The following is a 23,031-nucleotide window of genomic DNA, read 5'->3' on the forward strand; positions in this document are numbered from 1 at the left end:
TCGATTATGATTATTCGCTTACGTTTTTTAACAATCCTACACACCAAGGTTCAATAATCTCTGGAGGCACGAGTTCATAATATATTTTTTTATGTGATTGTCTGGTATGCGTAGTTTGTAGGCTAATACACAGTCCAATGGATTTACATAGTGTGCACCCAAAGATACTGACTACAGGTCATATCATTTTTTGAAAAAAAAAAGCCAAGAAATTCTCCACTACATAATGTTTGAATAAAAACAAGAATGATGTCAAGAGACTTTGATAAGATCCCAGATTGAAAAATTAAGGGAGGAGTAGCAATAGATAAAGAGAACTCACAACCTAACACATAAAGACTAATTTTCTAGGTCTAAACGAGAATGTTGAGTTTGGATGAACAAATCCGTGAGGGTTGCGACCCAAAATGGATAATATCTTAATGTCAAGACTCTTGTTGATTTCTTAGTGTTCCCCGTTCCAACCCCGAATTTCTTAGTAAAACCAAAGTGGACTACGTTTTAGGGTTAACAAAATGAAAATGGCCAAGCCCAGCATATTTAAATAAGCCTAAGGGCTGGGCTTGGGCCCAACTGGTTTAGTCAATCTCGATAATTTTCTTTGAAGTCAATTTTTGGGACCAACCAATAACCATACTACATCACAGTAGGAAAAATCGTCCGTACTTCAAAAAAAGAGGATGATGATTTTCATGTACAATTATATTCATTCATGCATGAAAAAAAATTACTGCAAAGCTTATGGATCAAATTGTTGTTGACTTGAACCAGATCTTACACACATAAGTCAGTTTATCGTCTGAAGAAAACCAGTACCCTAAACCCTAGAAAAAGTCATCAACAGAGCATGTCAATTCCATCAATGGCGATCGATCGAAGTAATTCAATTGTAGAATTCCAAAACAGCGGAGCTAGTAAATCTCAAATTAGTAGTGACTGCACGATCAGACCTCAATTGTCATTTTTCTTCTTCTCTTCTTCTTCTTTTTCTTCTTTATCGTCCATGTCAGGAAGCTCGTTCAGATCAAAGTCTAAGATCTTTCTACTACCAGGCTCTTTAGCTACCACATTGGAGACAACCTGATTTTCTTCTCCCAACAACGACGTCGCCTCCTCCTCACTCTCTTCTTCCGAATCATCAGCTTCTGAATCATTTTCCATTGCAGAGTACTCGACGACGACGTTTTTGTCACCGATCTTTTCTTTGCTGTGAAGCGATCTGTGCTCTCCAAGTGCTTGATAACTTGCGAACGTTCTAGAGCACGAAATGCAATTAAATTCCTGAACAAGCGATTCGTCTCCTCTTCCGATTTTCAAATCCCTAGATTTCAAATACGCTTTCGAATTCGAAATCGTGATCTTCATTCCCTCCGAGGCGGATTCTTGATATTCAATTCTAGCTCCATTGTTGATTTTTCTCAATGTAGAAGCGAGATTCATGAGAGAAGAAGCATCGCCGCAGTAAGTACTCGGTCGACCTCGCTTCCCTGTTCGGGTCCACCCTATCAAATCTCTCGATAAATCAACGTATCCATCAACATCTGATGAAGCCGCAGTACCGGATTTTACCACCGGAGGTCGAATCCCTCTCCGGACTCGATCGGGATGAGATCTCATGTGACCAAACAGCGCGTTCGATGACTTGAACTCCCGATGGCAGATTGAGCAAACAGGATGTTCGGCATTAATAATTCGACAACCGCCTCCTCCGCCACCATTTTGAAGCTTCTTGGACTTGATCAGCTGGTCATTTTGAATCTTCTTTATGGTTTCTTTCTCCTTTTCTTCTTTCAGATGCATCTTCCGGTGTCCTCCCCATGCTCTTCTTGACGAAAAGACCTTCCCACACGTTGTGCAAGAACACTGATCATGTAGTACTACTTCGTCTTGTTGTTTGGATTTCGGGAGCTTGACTCTGATACGTGATGTCTGGATCTCCGATGGATCATCATCATCATCTCCAGGTCGAATAATCTCGTTCTTACGAAAATCTTGATCGTTCTTATGACAATCTTGATCATGCCGAGTAATCTTCTTCTCTTCCTCCTCTCGATGCTGATGTTCATCGGAATTCATCTTGAGCTTATTCAAGCAAATAAGATATATACTTAACTAACAGTCCTGAGAGAGAAGCTAGGTTTAGGGTTTAATTAAAAGTACCTCTTGAGCGTGATCTGCAGGTCGAACCTTAACCTTCTTTATCTTTTGGAAATTATCAGAACCTGCAGGTCGGTTGATCTTCTCTTTATCTTCATCTTCATTGGGATCCATTTTGAGCTGATTGAAGAATATAATACTACTAAGGAAATCAAAGAAGTACGTAAGAGCTAATTATCAATAGGGGAGACTGTAAAAATGCTACAAAACTGAGCTAGCTAGCTAGGCTGGGGATTAGGGTTTTCGGGTAAAGAAGGGAAGAACAAGAGAGAAGAGATTGAGTCTATGAAAAGATTTATTAATTCATTTCCGCCATTTAATTCTAATTCATTATCCATTTCAATTTCTAAAACTATCCCGAAATAATATTTTATATACACATGCCTTCTCGCCTTCATGTTTTTAGCAGGCGAATATCATATCAGATCAGTAATTCACCAAATATGTTACAATAATAGCAAAAGCTATTGCTATTATTAAAAGAAATATGTTGATTTCAACAAATTTATTTTCTTTATATATTATTCCAATCATCAGTTTCTACTTTGCCAAATGAAATCGCGGCAGTAATATTATCACGGATGGTGCGTTTGGTACAAGGGTAATGGGGTGTAATAGTTACAAGGGTAATTAAATTTTAAGTTTACTTGTGTTTGTTATGTCAGTATAACTTTTACTCCTGTAATAAATTTTAGTAATTGAGCTTATTTTTTACACATAAAAGTTTACTAGTGGGGGGACCTGGGTAATAAAAAGTAATGAGAAGTTTTACTCCAACCTATTACCCCTTTAAATAAAAAATTATAAAAGCCCATAAGTTATATATACACATATATATTATATATTATATATTATATATATGTATATATATATATACATATATATATATATACATACACATATACACAGACACACAGATACACACACACAAACACACATATATATATACACACACACACTCACATATGCACTGTCTGTGTGTACACACACACACACATATATATATATACACATATACATACACACACACACATGCACTGTCTGTGTATATATATACATATATATATACATATACACATATACATACACACACATATATATATACATATGCACTATATATATATATATATATATAATACACATACATATATACATATACACAGACAGTGCATGCACTGTCTGCGTATGTGTGTGTATTATATATATACATACATATTTTATATATATATAAATATATACATATTATATATATATAAAAATAAATAATGTCGGGCTCGAGCTGAGCCAAAATTGACCTGAGGTGTCTGGCTTCGGGTTGGGTTGACCCAAAAAATGGAGTCCATGCCCGCCCAAGGGGTCGGGCAGGGCCGAGCACGGACCTAGGCTCGCGGGTCATATGATGACCCTTACTATTGTGTTACGTCTTTGTCATGGATTTGAATGTTGTCAGATTATTTTGTTGAAATTGTTAATAATTGTTCTTATATTATATATATATATATATATATATATGTCTGGCTGTGTGTGTATATATATGCATATGTATCTATATTTTTAAAATTTTGGTACATGATAGTCGTAAGAATAAAAAACATAATCTCACTTTTTTATAGTTTGGTTCATTACAATAATAACAAACAAGGATAATGGTATTACACCAGTAATATATAGTCGTAACAAACAAGAGTAATGAATACTTGGGTAAATTTTACCTTTTTTTACCAAACAAGGGTAACACTTATTCTCCATAATTATTATTACCCTTGTAACATTTACATGGTTAACAAATTATACCCTCAAATTCTTACCCTCATACCAAACACACCCTAAGGGTAATTATTATCTACCAAGTTTAAAATAGATATATAATAATTGTACTATGAAAATTAAATTTTTACTAGATACATATTTTATTTGAACAATTAAATAAAATATTTACAATAGATAAAATACTAATTAAGTGTATTTTCTTTTGTCTAGTAAGTACATATTCAGTCAGCGACAAGGTAGTAGCTTAGTTGACAGGAGTTATTTCTCCTCAAAAGAGTTGCAAGTTCAATAGTAGTTACAATAAGCGATGAGGTAGTAGCTTAGTTGGCAAGAGTTATTTCTCCTCAAGAGAGTTGCGAGTTCAATAGTAGTTATAGTTCAAACCAAACATTTTATAGCAGATTAATACTCAGGGGTGGGCTGATGCATTTTGATTTGCCCAAAAAAATTTAGGGTTCAAGGGCAGCGCCCCCGAAATTTTTTTGAAGGTTATTTTACAACAATACAACTTATTAAAATGATGTTATCGATTAACGTTCATTTTAATGTTTTGTCTCATAAAGTAACCCAAAAATTTAACATAAATTCATATTAAAATTGATGAAAATTAATCGAATGTCATGTAAGATATAACTAGAACATGTAAGTATTGTTTAATATAAATAACAATATAATGAAGGTTAATATCGTTATGTTTGTTCATTATTATTAAGCAATAAGTAAGAGGAAATTCTAAATATGCAAACATATACATATATATACACACTTACTACGAAATGCACGTAAAAAAAATATTCACACAAAAAAATATATACAAAATATATATATACAATAGTAATGGGGTGGGGTGGGGGCTACAGCCTAGTGTAGCCACTAGCCCCCTCCCTCCCCCCGACTAGTGCTCATATGTTCACATGGATTGAGAGAACTTTGTACCTCATAGACACTTGTGTAGAAAGATTCGTTGTAAACCAGACTTGCCTTTGAACAATAATTATGACTCAAATCAAACATTTCACAGAAGAGTACTCCTAAGTCCTATGAGCACGTCTGGATGAGTTTGCTACCCTCCCTATTTAAAAAAGTACTACATGTTCAGTAAAGTAGATCAATTCAAATATGGGCTCAAACTGGGCCTTTTGAATGAAGGTGAAGAAGGTCTTTGTCTTTGCCCAAGTCTGGCCCGGTCCAAACAAACGGGTCTTAATATTTTCCAACCCAAACTATCGGGCCGCCCTGGCTGTATCGGGCATAAGAGTAAGAGTTAAGGCCACAAATCCAGGCCCAATCCACAAAAAACTCATGGCTGTAACTGTGACTAGGCCTTAGCCATGAGCCGAGAAACCGGTTCAAGATGGGCACGTGTTCGGTTCACTCGACGGAGGTCATTGAATCGTGAGATACGACAATACGACAAATAGGCTGATAGCTTAATTGGAAAAAAGGAATTCAAGACCTAGGGTTTCTTGTGTTTGCATATATATATAGATTTCTCTGTTTCAGTTCATCTCCTCTGATTTCGTCACTCGAGTTCCCTACTTGTCAGTTCAATCCTCTCTCTGTCCTCACCTTTCTTCATCATCAATGGCGGTCACTTTTTCAGATCTTCACACTGAATCTGGACTCAAGTCTCTCGATGAGTTCCTTGCCGGGAAATCCTATATCTCTGGGTAATCTCCTTTACTTCGTCGCTATACGTCATATGTCGATTTCATCTTTTAAATTCGTTAGTGTTTGTTGTTAATTTTCAGAGATCATATCACCAAGGATGACATAAAGGTGTACGCCGCTGTTTTGGAGAAGCCGGGAAGCGCCTTCCCTAATGCAAGCAAGTGGTACGAGAGCGTGTCTTCACATCTTGCCCCAAGGTTTGCTCCTACGACTACTAGCTTTGTGTTTAATTGTATTCAGATCTGGTGGTAGTTTTGATTTTTCGTGATTGTTTGGAATTAAGTGTTACTGAGCTTCAAAGCGATTAAGTTCATATGTAATTTTCTGGTATTGGTAGCTTCCCGGGAAAAGCTGTTGGAGTGAGAATTGGCGGAAACAGTCTTCCAGCTGAAGATACCCCATCCAAGGAGGTCTGTATTTACCTCAAGTTGTTATTTTTACATTTGATGTGTAGGATTTTATGTCTAGAAAGCAATTATACCCCAGTTGATTATGATGGAATATTGATATTACCAATGGATGATCGACTTTCATGTCTTTTGCCAATGTAATAGTAAAATTGACTTGAGAGCTATTAAACACTAGAATCTCAACTTCGTTATAGTAGAAAATTGAGCAAAATTCTCCATCCTTACTAGCCAATTTTGTAGATTTTGCTTGGCTTGATGTTGTTGTCTGGATTATTGCCCCTTTTTATTGGTGGCAATCCTTACTGCCTTCAATTTCTGTTTAACTTTTGTTTGATTAATGGAACATATTCCAAATATTTACCATCGCCAATGCTATTCTTTCTTTGGTAAGGATTTCTCGGTGCCATCAATGCGTTGTGGTTTTACCTAGACTGTTGTTCAGGTTAAGGCAATAATTACCTTTAAAACGAGAAAGAGGGGGTTCTCTCAATCTCAATTTATCCCTCTAGTTCTCTTTCTCTCTTGGAGGCAGGATTATTCCAGCTCCTCCTTTTGAACAATAATATGATATCCCAAAAGACAGACCTAGTTGTCTCTCCTCAACGAAAGCAACCATTAATGGTTACACTTGTTCCACTGGCAACCGCTGCTCATCTGCCGCCACCATCACCACCACCAACCCACAAAACCAACATCCCATTACACCTTTTAATCTTCAAAATACACAGCCGGCTGAAGATGTTGATGCTCACGGGAGTTATAAATTTTCTAGTATTGGGAAAAATCCTATAAATCCTTGTGGCAACGTTGGACCTCCAAATCCCTAGTTGTAAGCCTTAAAAAGTGTTGCATAGTTGGTTCATTTCTGCAGCGTATAGTACAGTTTGAATAAATTTGTTTAAATTGCAGGTTTTCATCTTTTGTATTTGATTTTGCTAGGCTGCACCTGCTAAGGAGGAGGATGACGATGACTTGGACCTCTTTGGTGATGAGACTGAGGAGGACAAGAAGGCAGCAGAGGAGAGGGAGGCAGCTAAAAAACCGGCCAAGAAGAAAGAGAGTATGATTTCTTTGGAAAGTTTGATTTTACCTAAACTGTTCATAAATAATAAGATGCGGCTGTCCTGTTTTTCATCTTTGTACCGAATTTGTTTGAAAGATCAAACAAGATCTGCCTTCGTTTACATGCACAATATGCCATGATTTTGCTTTTTCACTTGTATCATGTCAATCATGCATTTAGGTGGTGGATAGTTACTTTTTGTGACCCCTGTCTGCTCCTCATAAACCAACTGACTGTTCGTCATTGTGTAGTTTAATTTCCTGATGGTATTCTGACATCGTTTCAATTCTTATCCTTCCATTCTCTAGGTGGCAAGTCTTCTGTTCTTTTGGATGTGAAACCTTGGGATGATGAAACAGACATGAAGAAGTTGGAAGAGGCCGTTCGCAGTATTGAGATGCCTGGTCTATTGTGGGGAGCATGTATGGTTCTAATTTAATTTAAATCATTTAACTATACGTATTTATTTACTACTTCTTGGTGTTAAGTTTTACCTTAAGACCACTTTAATTTGACTCTTTCGTCCGTTGCGTTGTCAACAGCAAAGCTGGTTCCAGTTGGTTATGGGATCAAGAAGTTGCAGATCATGATGACAATTGTTGATGATCTCGTCTCCGTCGATACCCTTATCGAGGAGCGCCTGACAGTTGAGCCTTGCAACGAATACATTCAGAGTTGTGACATTGTCGCCTTCAACAAAATCTAAAAATCTTGAGTTATTTTACTTGAATCTGTAACTTTAGCTTCTTTTTTTGCCCTCCTGGCTTCTTTTTCTGATGGTTTTGTTGTACTGACTCGTGAGAGTTGAAAGATTTTGACCAACTTGTCAGTTTTTCTGTTTGTCTTTGGGGTTTTAGTTAATATAGTTAATCCAATGCAACAAGAAAGATTGCTAGGTAAACTCACTGACAACAAAAATTAAGGCATGAATGCAACTCTTAATATATCTGTGAAGACAGTCACTCGAATTCAAGAAGTTATTCTGTAGATGGGATTCGGCGAGAGAGTTGAATGGTACGGAGCTGAAATTAAGGGTCATCTTTTCATTTGGATTGAATTAGGGCTTGACATCAATTATATATCCAAAATTCGAATCCAAACACAAAAATTTTGTCTAGTTTAAAATCTGTTTAGGGTCCAAACACATAAATTTTGTCCAATTTAAACCCGGACTCGTATTTCGAAGATATAACTATGTATTTTCTCATGATTCAAACCATATAGAACTTGATTGATGGCGTATAACTTGAGATTATTTGATGTCATCGACCTGTTGTTCAACTTGAATGTTGTGTCATTATTTAGAATTATTTGTTTTATATTTTACCCTTTTTTTAAGTGTTTCAAACTTTCAATTCATTGTAATTTCATTTTCAGAATGAAAAAAAAATGTCAGATGAGGGAATCTCATTTGAATAAATTGGACAAATCCCCGGATTTAAACAAATCCTGGTTTGATCAAATAATTACGTTGGATTTGGCGAGGCCGTGGAAGATTGTGGAAGAAGTGGCGGTGATGGCTTCTCGACGGGAATAGTGGCCCACAGTCCACTCTGAGTAAATCCCATCTATTTGGATCAGCCCACTACTAATTTCGGCCCAATTATCAATCTCAACTCTTTGTATGGGCCCACGCAAAAAGGTCCAATTGAAAATCCATTATTTCTTCCACCCTTTTCTGAATATACTCCCCGTTTTGCACGTTATCAGGGTAACGGCATCGGTCGTGGCTTACCGACTGCGAAGAGGACAAGCAAGGATAGAAAAATTTATGCAAGAAATTGATTCCTTATTTTTTTCGGTTTATTCAGAACTGGTAGTAATGTACCAAAGACATCAAGACATGGTGATAGAGCAAGCTGTCTGAGATTCAATCTGTGGTTATTAATGCACTGTGTGGCTGCAACACCGGGTACAGCAGCCATGGCTTCCTCTCAGTTGCTCTGCAATAACCATCTCTTCCTCCCTTCGCTCAATTCTTTCTCTCGAAGCAGTCTCTCTTCATTCAGGCCACATGGGTTTTGTTATTTTGATCTGAAACTTCAATCTCAAAGAACCCCAGTTTTGAAAGCCACCCAAAAACAATTTGAGGTTATACTTCTCTGCTATGCTTTGAATTTAAGCATCAGGTCTCTATGTTGCTTCTTGTTGCATATATAGTTTTCGGTTTTTTTTTTCATCGATATTATTAAATTCTTTTTGATGATTGATAATGGTTGCTTGCTGAGGTTAGATAGAGTATGACCCTGAAAAAAGGATAAACAAATTGGCAGATGAAGTGGACAAGCAGGCACCCCTTTCAAGGCTTACTCTGTTCTCACCTTGCAAGGTAATTATTCTGTTGCTTTGATTTTAATTACTCGGTGTTTTAGTTTGGAGATTTTTTTTTGACTTTGCGGATTTCGTGTGCTGTAGATTAATGTTTTCTTGAGAATAACCAGCAAAAGAGAAGATGGCTATCATGATTTGGCATCTCTCTTTCATGTAAGTCCATCCCCATTAAGAGCTAGTACTGCTTTAACATTCATGTTTTTGCAAACAGTCGCTTTCCCCCCTATGCAATCACAATTTATAACTTCTATTAGTCCCCAGATCGCAAATTTTGACTCTATTTGAGCTTCCAGGTGATTAGTCTTGGGGACATAATTAAGTTCTCTTTGTCTCCATCAAAAAGCAAAGATCGTTTGTCCACCAATGTTGCTGGAGTCCCCCTTGATGAAAGGAATTTGGTAGGAAAAATATAACCTTTTCTTATCCTTTGATTTTCTTTTCTCTTTTGGTGGTTTAGGTAATCTGGAGATTGTGTTCTCGTGACTTCTTATATTTGCAGATAATTAAAGCGCTGAATCTTTACAGGAAGAAAACTGGCAGTGAGAAATTCTTTTGGGTAAGAAATTGATCATTATTTTTTGGAAATTTTACATGAATATCTATTTTCTATATTTGTGGATTATCTGGTGATTATTCTGCTTCTGAAAATTGGTTGTTAGATTCATCTAGACAAGAAGGTCCCCACTGGAGCTGGGCTTGGTGGTGGAAGCAGTAATGCTGCGACTGCTCTATGGGCAGCAAATCAGTTCAATGATTGTATGGCTGCTGAAGAAGACCTCCAAGAATGGTCGAGTGAGATAGGTTCAGATATTCCCTTCTTTTTCTCTAATGGAGCAGCTTATTGTACTGGTCGAGGCGAGGTATGTCTTTTTTGCCCATTATGTCTCTTCCTTTGGAGACGATCAAGTTTCAGTTGAAAGACGTTGACCAATAATTTATGTTGGAGCCAAAATTTATGTTCTCGTTCTTGTTTGGCATATTGGTTATTCTTGATTTAATTGAATTTTCATATTTATCTTTTGAGAAAGCTAAAACACCCTCTTAATGAATTTCTATCTGGGATAGCTTCAGGAGTATGGCTGTGAGGTATCATCTTTATAGGGAGCAAGGTATGGGGAGAAGAAAACTATTGGAACCCATTCATAAAATAATTACTTGGCCATTAAATGAAAATGTATGTATTTGAGAACCTTTTGCTCTCTGGTTGTAAGGTTCTTCTTGTAGATAAGTGATCTACTTCATCTGACCTGTTTCGGTCCCCTCATTTGTGAGATTATCATGTCTCAAACAGAAAAGAACCTAATTTTGTTGTCAATGAACAATATGGTTGCTTTAAAGAAATGATTATTTATGTATTTGTCTTTAGAGCCAGCTGATACTCCTGATACAAATACTTAAACACAAGCCTACAAGTGCATGTGTTCAAATATATTATTATCTTTTCCAGAAATTGCTTAATCTTTCTCTACCATGTTCAGGTTGTTCAAAATATCCCCTCACCTTTACCTGCAGACATTCCAATGGTTCTTATTAAGCCCCCGGAAGCTTGCTCTACCGCTGAAGTTTACAAGGTAATGCAGTCCTAAAAGTGAACAAGTTACATTTGCATTTGTTTGGCATACTCAGCATATAAACTTGCTAGGAGAATTATGATTTTGCAGCACCTTCGGTTGGATCAAACTACTGACATTGATCCTTTAACACTGCTGGAAAAGATCTCGCTGAATGGAATATCTCAGGCTGTTTGTATCAATGATTTGGGTATGGAAACCTGAAGACTGCTCCACTATGCTTCTTGTGTTGTTATATTTTCCCTAGTTTCTCCCCTTACACATTTTTCCAAGTTTCATTAACTTGCCTGCACCTATTTGGAATTAGATGCATACATTAAAAATGAATTTGAGTTAGGTTGGGTTGGTCATTTAGTTAATTTCACAGAGCACTTTGAGCTCTAGGCTTTATACATTAGCATGACTTTCGGGCTGGTACTCCTCAACTTTTTCATAGCTGAAGGAAGTTGGTGAAGTATCTAGAATGGAATCGGTTAGAGGAGGCCCTAACTCCCACTAGGTTCAGAGTTGTGGAAGTCAGAAGATTCATAGTTTCTTTCAGTGAAATTCTGTTTTTTTTAAATTGTTTTTTACTTGCTTCCCTTTGCATTCTTGCAGAGCGTCCTGCATTTGAGGTTCTCCCTTCTCTTAAAAGATTGAAACAGCGCGTCATTGCAGCTAGCCGTGGACAATATGATGCTGTTCTCATGTCTGGAAGGTTCAAAAACTTGAACACCAACTACAGCATTGCCAAACATTAATTTTTTCCTCTTGCCATGATGCTCTATCGTTCTTGACAATTGGTATTTTGCATGAAAATTTAAAACCGTGAAGAGCTCAAATTCTCTTGATAAGCTGTAATAAATGTGAAAGTTTGATTATCTATATTGTTTATGCATCTAATTTTATAGAGATGAACTTTTACCATTCGAGAGTATTGGACTATTTATGCTACTGCCAGAAACCAAAATGGCATGTTCATGATCTGAGAATGTTTGTTTGTGTAGCAAAAATATACGTGCTTGCTTATTCTAATCTACTGCATATTAATTTGCATTTTTTTTTTCAATATCTTTCTAAACAGTGGAAGCACTATCGTCGGGATTGGGTCCCCAGATCCTCCACAATTTTTATACGATGAAGTTGACTACCGGGATGTATTTTTGTCAGGTAAGCTACAAAACAGCAATGCCTGGCACCCTAACTTTCTCAATATAATTTCTGAAGCTCAAGCTGTAAATATCGGTAAAATGGATAGAGATTCATTCACAATAAAGTTTGCATTCTATATATTTAAAAACACACATATATCAACCTTAGTATAATCAAATGATTGGACTTATTAAATCATGCAACCATATCACCATATGGTTGCATGATTTAAGACATCTCCTTCGATTATCTCATATCTCTGTGTTAGTGTTTCCCGTGTAAAGCTTAGTCTGGTTTTTATTTGCAAGTGAATCATCAAATATATTTCTGGCAGATTTCTGGCTTCAGCCGCCTTAACTTTTGTCAAAATATATTTACGTTTCTATTCACTGTGGTAGCAGCTTGCATGAGATTTAGCCCATCATACCATCAATTTTATTTCCTTTCTTGGATTTTACACGGGTTCTCTGTTGATAATGTCTTTATGATTCTTTTTTCTAATTGCAGAGGCCAACTTCATCACTCGGGAATCAAGTCAATGGTATAATGAACCTGCTTCTACAAGTGCTTGTGGCTCGACCACTGAGTCATCCCAGCCCATTGAGTGATTCAATCTTTTGTGAAATTGTAAGATGATCACATCATTCATTTTTCTATTTCAGTCCATGCTATATGTTTGTATATGTCTTGGCTTCGTATTCTATTCGTTCAGCTTATAAAATTCCTACCTGTGGGGTATTAACAGAATGAGATAGAAGGTCTTGGACGGGGTAAACACTGAACACCAGACTCACAGATCCGCGTGATCGTAGCTCGAATTCCCTTTTGGCAGCCATTAGTTGTATAATAAAGTGAACCTTGCTGCATAGAAGTCTTCTGGTTATAGCTGCTGCTTTTTTTTTCTTGGTATCTTGTGATTGTAGCTTCAATGGACCAGCTATGAAACTTATTCATGGGAGGATAGCAGCTTAGCAAAATGAAGCAAATTGCATATGAAGTCGGTTGTGTATCTTAAAGTTGAGAGGCTATGTGTGGCCCTATGAATATAAAAAAAGAATTCTTGAATGTAACAGTCAATTGTACTAAATTCTTTCAAGCCTTGATTTGGACTTCTTTTTCTTTTTCTTTTTTTCCCTTTGCCATTTTATGATTTTAGCTTCAATTATTCATCTTTCTAAGAGAACAGGGCATAAATTAAGAATGAAGGAAAAATGGATATGGACCAAATCATAAGCAACATAGGAACCAACAGAACATCAAATCCAAGCACTTTCAAGTTCTTTTTTTCATATTATTAACTGAAATTTTACCCACCCACCCTACAGAGAAGGAGAAGAAACAAACTGCCTTGGTATGCTAAAAAGATCTTTCCCTTCAAATGGTGAAGTCCACTCTCTGGAACTAGCAGAGGGTGCCTCAGCAGCAGAGGCTCCACCATCTTGCAATCCTGCTACGGGTATTCTATTCCCATTAGGAACCGATCTCATAGCCATATTGGCAGCCATTCCAGAAGCATTGGAATCATATAAGTGAGTTCTGTTGCTCATGGTTCCTGTTCCAAGCCACAAACCCCTAGGACCCTGTGAAGACAACCCCCCTCCTCGATTCAAGCTCCAGTCTATGTTGTTGTAATCGAAGTGCGCCATTGAGCCAGGTGTGCTCCAGTCAACAGGAGAAGACGCACCTGAAGAACCAGTAGAACCCAACCCAGAGAAGAGGCCAAGTGAGGAGGCAGGAGCAAGAGTAGGGGATGTACCCGTTCTACTCCATAAACCATTTCCTCGGCTGGCTCCAGACAAATCTCCTGGCCCACTGCTAGGAACAAAATGTTGCTGTTGTTGATGATGGTGTTGCGGATAAAACTGATGAGAGTTCAAATTGCTCGGGCTGAGGCTTCTTGAAGTAGGAATATTAGGCATCAACCCACTGGACTTCATAATTTCAACACTGTTAGTAGGATGCCAACTTGCAGCCGACTCAGGAGGCGATGAACTTATGCTGGTGGCCAAAACCTGCTTTGTATTTACAGATTGAGGTCGTTGCATCATAATAACTGGTTCCCTAACTGTTCCAGGTTGAAGGTTTTTGTATTCATTACCAACAGCCACATAACGAGTTTCAGCATTGGCTGGCGGAGGTGACACCTGCAAAGATGATGCCAAAGAGTAAGATGCAGAAGGATTTGATCCAGCAGTTGGCCACCTTTTCTCAGTAGGCACAGCAATCTGCTGCTGTTTTGCCCACTCCAACTTCGGTTGAATTCTCTTCAAAGGTTGCACACTTTTACTTCCTGGTTCTGAGGATACTCCAACTAAGCCTGCTGTTTTTGCATGGTTTTCCTTTTCATCTCTTCTCTGTTGAATTGTAGCAAATAAATTGGGTTTTGTTTGCAGCCTCACTGCACTCTGGCTAACTGCTACAGAAACCTTACCATTGCTAAGAGTCGGAGGATCGCCACTTTCTTCAGGCTTCGCTGGAGCAGAACGTGCATCGTGCTTCAGTGTTCTCATGTACTCTTCTGCCTTCTCAAGATCACCTTCGCATGTAATGACAGCTCTTTCAACCTCTTGCTTTGTGCACTTGAATATCATCTCCAAATTTGCAATCTGGGAAAGCTCTTCTGATATATCAATTTTCAAATTACCCCCACCAAGATTATGATCCCGGTGCTTATCTGCTTCTTCACCTTCTTCAAGGATCCAAGCAATAGATTGCTCTACTTTGCCTTCATTGAATATCAGCGCCATAGTTGCTCGCTCGTGAGGAAATCCCATTGATACAAGCTGTTGAGCAAGTTTTTCCAGTTTTCTTGACATGAGATAGCCACTGCATCGCTCATGCAATTCTTGGGCACGCCTCTCCTTCTGGCGCTGATGCTTCTTCTCATTCTTCTGGCGGATTTTCTCCCGCTTGTCACCATCAGCCCCTGGTATTACTTCCTGCCTTGCGGGAGGATTAGATGATTTCTCTTTGTGATCTTCTGACTCCCCTGACCAACTACCATTGTTGGAAACAGAATCATATTCAGCCCCGGCTCCAAGTGAGCTCCCATATGGCTCTTCTGTTTCATCTATGTTGCGGAAACGACCATTAGCATGTAGAGGTGAAGCAGAGGATCCTGGCGCTGTTTCAAGGGCATGAAACGTTCCTAAATGTGGATTGTATGCACTAGCTGGTACACCACTACCTGCATTAGGAGTACTAGAAGGCTTTGAAGATGCCTTCTGTGCGTCCTTGCCAGCCTTTTTGTCCTTGGGCTTAGACCTGGATGCTGGAGACATTTCTCTGAAAAAAAAAATATTCCTGCAATTATTGAGATAAGAATTTAAGGCACAGATGACTTACAAGAACACTGACTAGTAACCACACAGTACAATCAATAACAGGTTAAAAACCAAATAGTATAAAAATAACAGCATAAAAAGAGCATGTCTGCAACTAAAACAGACTGTTATCCCCATTTGCTTCAAAAATAAACTACTATCCAGAGCTTTGCAACTAAAAAAAACAAATTTCTTCTTTTATTGCTATACGTTCAAACAAGAAGACACACCCTGTGCACAAGGCTCCTGCATTTGAGGAGTGCTCATCTTGAAAAAAAGGTTGCTTCCCTGGTTAGAACCAGTACATTGCAATGAAGCAACTGTACCACTGCAGCAAGATTCACCCTTCACTTGAATAAACTCAAAATACATTATCCTCTCACGTAATTGCTCAGAAACAATTGCAACCTTGTATTCCATTAATAATTTTGAAAACCAATAATACTGCCTGTGCTAGTTTCCGTATCTTACTCTATAGCTACCAGAATTCCCAACTCAAGGTGCAGCGAAACACATATTGAACAAGCAAGATTCATCTCAGCAATACCAATCTCACACACACCACTCTCCCTCCACATATAAGCGGAAACAACGGAGAGACTTCCTTGCATCACTCATCATATGGTGTTTACACACATTCAAACTGTTAATATAACTTAACAATTGTTGGAAAATATGTCAAGAACTCTCGTGTGATTATCATGTCCCTTCAAACTTACACCAAGTTTCACAACAAGGATGTCAAAATAGTCATTTCATGTATGGGGAAAAACAAACACAATCAGCTACAAGCATATCCTACACGCTATAAAACCTCTACTCTAGATTCAACAAAGCAATTAAAGTTGAGAAAGTCTAGCCAAACATAATGATGAGTGATAAAACCAGACAAATGTGCAGGCACTTTTTCCTGACAGATGCTGTTAATAGACATGGGCCAGTAAAACCAATTTCATCAGCCCATACTTCAATCATTCGTGTCGGTAAATAGGAACAAAAGCAAGACTGCATAGTCCCAAAATGTAGCAAACCCATTCACATACTAAGGCGTTCAATGGAACTATTCTATTTTCAAATTGCATATTCAGAGCTACTGAAATATGTTTTCATTTAACATAAAACTAGATGTATAACATGAACCAGAAGTCTAACCCTTCGTGCTTTCACAGCAGAAAGCACATACCAGTGCAATCTTTTCATAAAATTACTAGATGCTATTAGTCTTAATTTAGTTGCCTGAGCAATATTGTGAAAGACCCTCCAAAGTCTTATAGTACTTATTCTCTACATTTTGCATTAAGTTTGGACTTTATCTAAAGAGATTTACCAGCAAAAAACTAAAATTTTTCCTAAATAATTACCATATTTAGACTTTTCAAATTACATAATACCAATTCTAATAACTATAATAATAAACAAATTGTTGCAGATGAGGATACAAGTCATTCAGAATTCTTGCGAAAAAAATCCCCACCACTGTTCAATCATTGTTGAACACTGCTCATTCTATGATCAAAATCTAAAACGCGATTAGGTGTTGCGATTCAACATAATGGTTTGTCAGAGAAATCAAAAATGATATCCTAATAGAAATTGAAAGGCTACAAACAACAATCACGCCCAAGAGGATATAAATGACACTGACTCCATACCTACTAAAACACTCGTTGTAATAACCATTAATGAGCCAATTAAGAGAACAACAGACGCACACGGCCTAAGGCATAATAATTCAAAATGAATCGCGCATGCAACAATTAGCCACAAATTCAAAGCAACAAAATCCTAAATCGCAAATATTTTCATGATTTCGTTGAGCTCACGATGTAGACATGAAAATTAACCAGGCCCGGTAAATCACAAACACAACATCCGGGAAAAAAAAAACCTCCGACGGGCAAACTGGACGCGTTCAAGATCCCAATTCCCAATAACCAGACTTTCGAAATCAAAAAGATAACAGGCAAAGCCAAAGGAATTCCCTAGAGAAGGCGATTCTCACGGTGAATTAGCAGGAATGCAGAAATCTATCGACATAGAGAGATGGAGCAGGAGGAAGAGCCAACCTGTAGAGAGGAAGGAGATGTTGAGAGATCGAGATTGTACGATCGAGTTGTCTGTGGACGAGAGAGGAAATTCGAGTCCTAAACGGAATAGTCAGAATTAGGGTTTTGAACAGGAAAAAAGAAAGGGATTCGATGTATAACCAAAACGACTCTTTGTTAACGGAAGGACATTGTTGGCCTCCTCGTGTACTCAATTCATCGCCTCTTTTATTTTTATTTTTATTTATTTTTTCTCCCTAAATTTTTTATTTTTATTTTAATTAATTATTTCAGTGTTTTTTAATTGAGAGATCAGTGTTTTTTTTTTTTACAAGAGTCAAATAATTAGCAAAAAGAATTATGCAAATTTATAAGTTTATCAATAAGATTCAATGTTGTGTGATATAAGCTTTATAAGAGCAACTCATTAGATGTATCTTTTGAACAGTCTATTAAGGCCAAATTCGAGTTAAGTTAGGCACGTGTAAATTCGACCGACAGGTTAGTTGAGTCAAGTCTCCGTCGAAATTGTAAATTATTTCGAAATAGCTACACTATTTTAGAATTGAACTTCCGACCTCGGATGAGATTTTTTATGTCCGGAGTGATCGCCAAACAGTTATCATCATCATGAAAAAAAAAATGTAGGTGATAGATTTTAAGGGCTAATTTAGGTTTTAAATATTTGAATCTGCAATTTTTAACAAGTTTTTTAAAATTATGTTGTGCTAGGATTTGATAAGAATCTTTTTGATTTTTTTTTTTGGCTAAATTTTACATTACTAGTCGGTTCTCCAATCCATATAGTCTTGCTTTGATGAACAATCTTGCTTTAATGGATCATCAGGGCCGGACCCCATCTGGGCTATTTTCATTAGGGTTGAAGCCCAACTGGACTTGGGTCAAACAAAACAGTCCAAGCCCATATGACCTGTCGTTGATAGAATTAAAACAAAACAAAATAAAATAGCGCCGCAGAGCGGCGGAGTAGCTGATGCTCACTCACTTTTCTTGTCTGCAGAGATTCCTGTCGACGACGATAATGGAAGGAGTGGTTCTTAAGGCGCCGTCTTTTACTTTCCCGAACCCGAATTCCACTTTCCGGAGCTCCATAGCCCGCCGCAGATACTCCTATTATCTCTCCGTCTCAGCTTCCACCGTCCGTGAGACCGGCCCCGCCAGTATTGGATCCGCCTCACTCGGTCACCGTACCCGACCTGACTTCCCTATCCTGCACCAGGTGAGGATTGCAATTGAAAATTGTATTTCCTTCCTGATAAATATGATTCTGAATTGACTTTATTGATTCTTGTTCCCGTTTGTTCATAGTGTTTGGGCTGCTGATTTTTTGTTGGTTTAAATATGGTGTAATTTGCAGGAGGTGAACGGGTCGAAACTAGTATACTTGGATAACGCCGCCACTTCTCAGAAGCCCGTTGCAGTGTTGAAGGCACTGCAGAACTACTATGAAGGTTACAATTCAAACGTGCATCGTGGTATTCATTACTTGAGGTTTGTAATCCACGAATGAAGCTGACTCAATGACCTAAATTGATAGGAAAAAATGAATTTAAGTTTTATGCATATGTTGAATGCAGTGCTAAGGCCACAGATGAGTATGAGTTGGCTAGAAAGAAGGTAGCAGCTTTTATAAATGCTGCAGAGTCGAGAGAGATTGTGTTTACAAGGAATGCTACTGAAGCTATTAATCTGGTGGCTTATTCCTGGGGCCTCGCAAATCTAAAACCAGGAGATGAAGTATGCTTTTCAACTCTTTTGGCTATTCAAGTTAAAGCACAATTTCTTTTCTTTTTGTGATCCTTATTTAGATGGCGATACTGGTCTCAGTTCTCAGTCTTGTATATGGCAGTTAATCTTGTGCTGATTTTTTGAGGTTCTCTCGAACAAATTTTGTGACCTACCCATATCTGGAGTTTTTAGGGTTCAATTATTAACTATACTTGGCATTTAATCTTGTGCTGATCTTGTAAAATATGTTTTCTATTTTTTTAAAAGAATATTTTCATTCCATGGCAGTATAATATCCACTTATATTTACTTTCTAAAGGTTGAACTTGCATAGTGCTGTAATGCATATCCTACTCAAGCCCTAGCATAATTATTTTTTTAATTACAGATCATCCTTACGATTGCTGAACATCACAGTGCCATTGTTCCTTGGCAACTTGCAGCACAAAAGACTGGTGCCGTGCTGAAGTTTGTCAATCTAAATGAAAATGAAATTCCAGATGTACTTGAGTTAAAAGGAATGCTTTCAGCGAAGACGAAACTTGTAATGGTTCATCATGTATCAAACGTGCTTGGTAGGTTTTTCTCCCTTGGATCCTTGTTTTTTTGTATATAGTTGGTTATGCATCCCTTCAGGGCCATCCGTGAGGTTGGCTGTTTGTATTGATTTTCAGAAGTTCATGTTTGTATTGATTCTCTATGTGGTTAGTTTTGTTAGTTGCTTCTTTGTTTACATGTACTTGTTAGTTTGTTAGCTGCTCCTCTATGTGGTTAGCATATTAGTTGCTTTTTTGTTTTCCTGTACTTGAGTTTCTCTTTGTAGGCCATCTCCTGAGATGCCCTATTGTAAGTATTTCTTTTTTCAATATAATGTGTTGCTTATAAAAATAAAAAAAAAACACAACACGTACTGAAGTTGACACCACTTGTGAAATGCAAACATTGTTCTTACATATGTCTTTATAGGTCTTTTACTGACTATTGACTAAAAACATTTACGTATTGTGCTTTATGTGTAGCATAACCATATATATTGTCCAATTTTCTTTCCCATAGCTTCTGTTCTTCCAATGGAGGATATTGTGCGTTGGGCGCATGATGCTGGAGCAAAAGTGCTCGTAGATGCCTGTCAAAGTGTTCCACATATGGTGGTTGATGTACAGAGTCTGGATGCTGATTTTCTTGTTGCCTCCTCTCACAAGGTTAGACTATTTCCTTATATATTGAAGTCTAAATTTTAGGTGAGCATATGAATTTAAGAAATAATCATGCTTCAGATGTGTGGGCCTACAGGCGTCGGATTCTTATATGGTAAAGCCAATCATTTGTCTGACATGCCTCCATTTTTAGGTGAGCGATTTTCCTTATAGAAAGTTAGGAACTAAGACTTATTGTTTGTTGAATTGCCATCTTGTCACCATGAGTTGTCTATATATGTCTGAAAGTCATTAATTGGTATTTACCGTACTGTTGGTTTTACCCTAATAGGTGGTGGAGAAATGATCTCTGATGTATATCTTGATTATTCCACGTACGCAGAGCCTCCGTCCAGGTTGGGCCTGTTTGATCTCTTTACACCAAGTTATTGTAAAATTAATTGAAGCATTGCTAAAGGAAATGTATTGTCGGGTACCAAAGTTTAGTAAACCATCGTTGTCTTTGTTGTTTAAGATGATCCAGTGTCTAGAGATTTGTTTTATCAAATTGGTTCCATGTGATGGTATAAATGGTCAAAAGCCATTTTTATGCCTGTGAGTTCCTTGGGCATATCTATCGATAGATCATGTGCCCTCAACCTTCATGCTTGTATACAGTAAGCAAAAGCATGTAAAAGTTAGCAACAATAAACTCAACCTTAATTCTTGTATACAATATTACAGCAACATATCATCATTTCTAAGTTACTTCTCCATGGGTATAGGTTTGAGGCTGGAACGCCTGCAATCGGGGAAGCAATTGGGCTGGGAGCGGCAATTGATTACCTTTCAGGAATTGGCATGAAAAACATTCATGACTATGGGGTGAGTTATTTCTATGCTCTCTGAATCTCCTATTCTATCATAGCATAACAGTTTTTAGATAATTAAACAGGAGGCAAGAGTAGGAATTGCCAGCCTTTATGAAGGCAGCAGTTTGAGTCATGGTGAGGATGATTAAAGAGTCTTGTTATATCTTTGTGAAAGTTGGTGGAGTCTATCCACATTTGTTGGTTTTCATACAGAGGGTAGGCTATGTTTTCAAGGCTTAGATTGACACGGTATGAAAATTTAATTGGAAAAGGTTTTTGTTTACTACTCAAACCTAGTGGACCATGCTGGTCGCTGGGGGTTGGGTGAGAGTGAACATACTTGATACTGGACATGAGTTGATAAAATCGAAACGTGCCCTGTCAAATCATATGTGCTCACTTAGTCACTTAATTTGATGTTGTTAATTTGGTTTTGTAGATGGAGCTGGCTAATTATTTATATGAAAATCTCTGTTCTGTCCCTGATGTCCGGATATATGGCCCAAAACCTTCAAATAAGGTTCAACGTGTTGCTTTGTGTTCTTTCAATGTTAAGAATATCCATCCCACAGACATTGCTACTTTCCTGGATCAACAGGTATGATAAAGAGATGAGGCTTATTACTGTGGTGGATTAATTCTTATATTATCTTATCCTATCAACATTTAATTTTATGATGAAGTTAGAAGATCTAATTCCCTACAATTTTTATTCAAAAATTTGCTTTAGAAGAAGAGGAATATATCTTGAATTAATACTAATACACACAATTTCAGCATGGAGTGGCTATTAGATCAGGCCATCACTGTGCGCAACCTCTTCATCGGTATTTAGGAGTCAATGCAAGTGCACGTGCTAGCCTTCACTTCTACAACACTAAAGAAGACGTTGATAACTTCATCGAGGCACTCAAGGACACCGTCAGCTTTTTCAGTTCTTATCGATAATCAATAAATTGTTCTACCACCATGTACTATGATTTGTTGTCTACATTCAATCTTTATACAGGAATAGGTTTGGTTTCCTTCTTCTTTTCCCCCTCTCCCTCCTTCCCTGGCAGGAGGTGCCTTCCCTATCCTTACTCCCTTGTGTCTGTTTTGGTCGATAGGTGTGTGTTTCCAATAAATGTGTCTGTACTTGTCAATCTCTGCATTGAAAGTTGCTAGATTATTGCGAAGTAACTTGTTTGAACTTCTGTTCTAGGAAGAAGAAAAATAAGCCAAAGCACTTGCTTTTATTTCTGATCATCATCATTGTTGGTATTATTATAGTTATCATGGTTCTGACCATGCATCCCTAGTCAGTATTACATAGTTCTGACCTTCAACGCAGCACAGCAGAATTGTGGGGGAAAACATGATGTCCTTCCACTACCTGAAGATGATAGTTGCAGAGTATAGTAATTGCAACTATCTTCATTTCAATGAAGGATGTCTTTACTCTTTACAAAGACAAGGTCACCGGTAACTGCGTGCGTTACAGGGGTGCCAGGGGTCTGCTGTAGTAAAAATTACAGCAGACCCCACTGTAGCTCTTTTGGAGCACAAAATTTTTTTTATTTAATTTTTAAAAATCATAAATGTGTAGTATTCGGTCTAACGAATCCAACGACATATTTTTTGTTCGAAACAAAAATCAAATTCATCGCGATCGAAACATCGAATGTCTTGTGTTTATATCCGACGGTCTAAAATTGTCATGTATTTTTCATGTTTAATATGATTTTTGTTTCGAACACAAAATTTATCATTGGATTCGTTAGGAATAATACTATACATTTATTATTTTTAAAAATAAAAAT

General features: G+C 37.5%; 5 protein-coding genes across 7 annotated transcripts; 3 read left to right on the top strand and 2 right to left on the bottom strand.

Moving 5' to 3' along the window:
- Positions 1-951: 951 nt before the first annotated feature.
- LOC119991555 (zinc finger protein 660-like) lies at positions 952-2,271 on the bottom strand. The gene is made up of 2 exons (XM_038837900.1): positions 2,161-2,271; positions 952-2,082 (listed from the first exon to the last, which is right to left on the bottom strand). Exons 1-2 carry the CDS (start codon positions 2,269-2,271, stop codon positions 952-954), a joined length of 1,242 nt encoding a protein of 413 aa, XP_038693828.1.
- Positions 2,272-5,400: 3,129 nt separating this feature from the next.
- On the top strand, positions 5,401-7,913 carry LOC119990700 (elongation factor 1-beta 1-like). The gene is made up of 6 exons (XM_038836758.1): positions 5,401-5,597; positions 5,679-5,795; positions 5,936-6,008; positions 6,948-7,068; positions 7,380-7,493; positions 7,614-7,913. Exons 1-6 carry the CDS (start codon positions 5,512-5,514, stop codon positions 7,775-7,777), a joined length of 675 nt encoding a protein of 224 aa, XP_038692686.1. The 5' UTR covers positions 5,401-5,511; the 3' UTR covers positions 7,778-7,913.
- An 846-nt stretch (positions 7,914-8,759) lies between these two features.
- On the top strand, positions 8,760-13,225 carry LOC119991069 (4-diphosphocytidyl-2-C-methyl-D-erythritol kinase, chloroplastic-like). Its single transcript, XM_038837258.1, has 12 exons — positions 8,760-9,162; positions 9,305-9,400; positions 9,487-9,555; positions 9,696-9,800; positions 9,902-9,958; positions 10,062-10,262; positions 10,881-10,973; positions 11,064-11,163; positions 11,571-11,670; positions 12,037-12,122; positions 12,612-12,731; positions 12,850-13,225. Exons 1-11 carry the CDS (start codon positions 8,959-8,961, stop codon positions 12,710-12,712), a joined length of 1,212 nt encoding a protein of 403 aa, XP_038693186.1. The 5' UTR covers positions 8,760-8,958; the 3' UTR covers positions 12,713-12,731; positions 12,850-13,225.
- A 97-nt stretch (positions 13,226-13,322) lies between these two features.
- On the bottom strand, positions 13,323-17,650 carry LOC119991068. 3 transcript variants are annotated; one of them, XM_038837256.1, is made up of 2 exons: positions 17,494-17,650; positions 13,323-15,389 (listed from the first exon to the last, which is right to left on the bottom strand). In XM_038837256.1, the coding sequence occupies exon 2, from the start codon at positions 15,383-15,385 to the stop codon at positions 13,424-13,426; it is 1,962 nt and encodes a 653-aa protein (XP_038693184.1). In that variant the 5' UTR covers positions 15,386-15,389; positions 17,494-17,650; the 3' UTR covers positions 13,323-13,423. The 3 variants fall into 3 exon arrangements, with proteins under 3 accessions (XP_038693184.1, XP_038693183.1, XP_038693185.1); XM_038837255.1 differs by having other exon boundaries at positions 13,323-15,407; XM_038837257.1 differs by lacking the exon at positions 17,494-17,650 and adding an exon at positions 15,658-17,482 and having other exon boundaries at positions 13,323-15,407.
- Positions 17,651-18,442: 792 nt separating this feature from the next.
- On the top strand, positions 18,443-22,471 carry LOC119990639 (cysteine desulfurase 1, chloroplastic-like). The gene is made up of 10 exons (XM_038836649.1): positions 18,443-18,712; positions 18,851-18,984; positions 19,071-19,230; positions 19,610-19,796; positions 20,278-20,423; positions 20,499-20,571; positions 20,710-20,773; positions 21,143-21,242; positions 21,669-21,827; positions 22,007-22,471. The coding sequence occupies exons 1-10, from the start codon at positions 18,467-18,469 to the stop codon at positions 22,175-22,177; spliced, it is 1,440 nt and encodes a 479-aa protein (XP_038692577.1). The 5' UTR covers positions 18,443-18,466; the 3' UTR covers positions 22,178-22,471.
- Positions 22,472-23,031: the final 560 nt, after the last annotated feature.

This window comes from Tripterygium wilfordii, chromosome 22 (assembly GCF_013401445.1).
Source record: "Tripterygium wilfordii isolate XIE 37 chromosome 22, ASM1340144v1, whole genome shotgun sequence".
Classification (NCBI taxonomy): Eukaryota; Viridiplantae; Streptophyta; class Magnoliopsida; order Celastrales; family Celastraceae; genus Tripterygium; species Tripterygium wilfordii.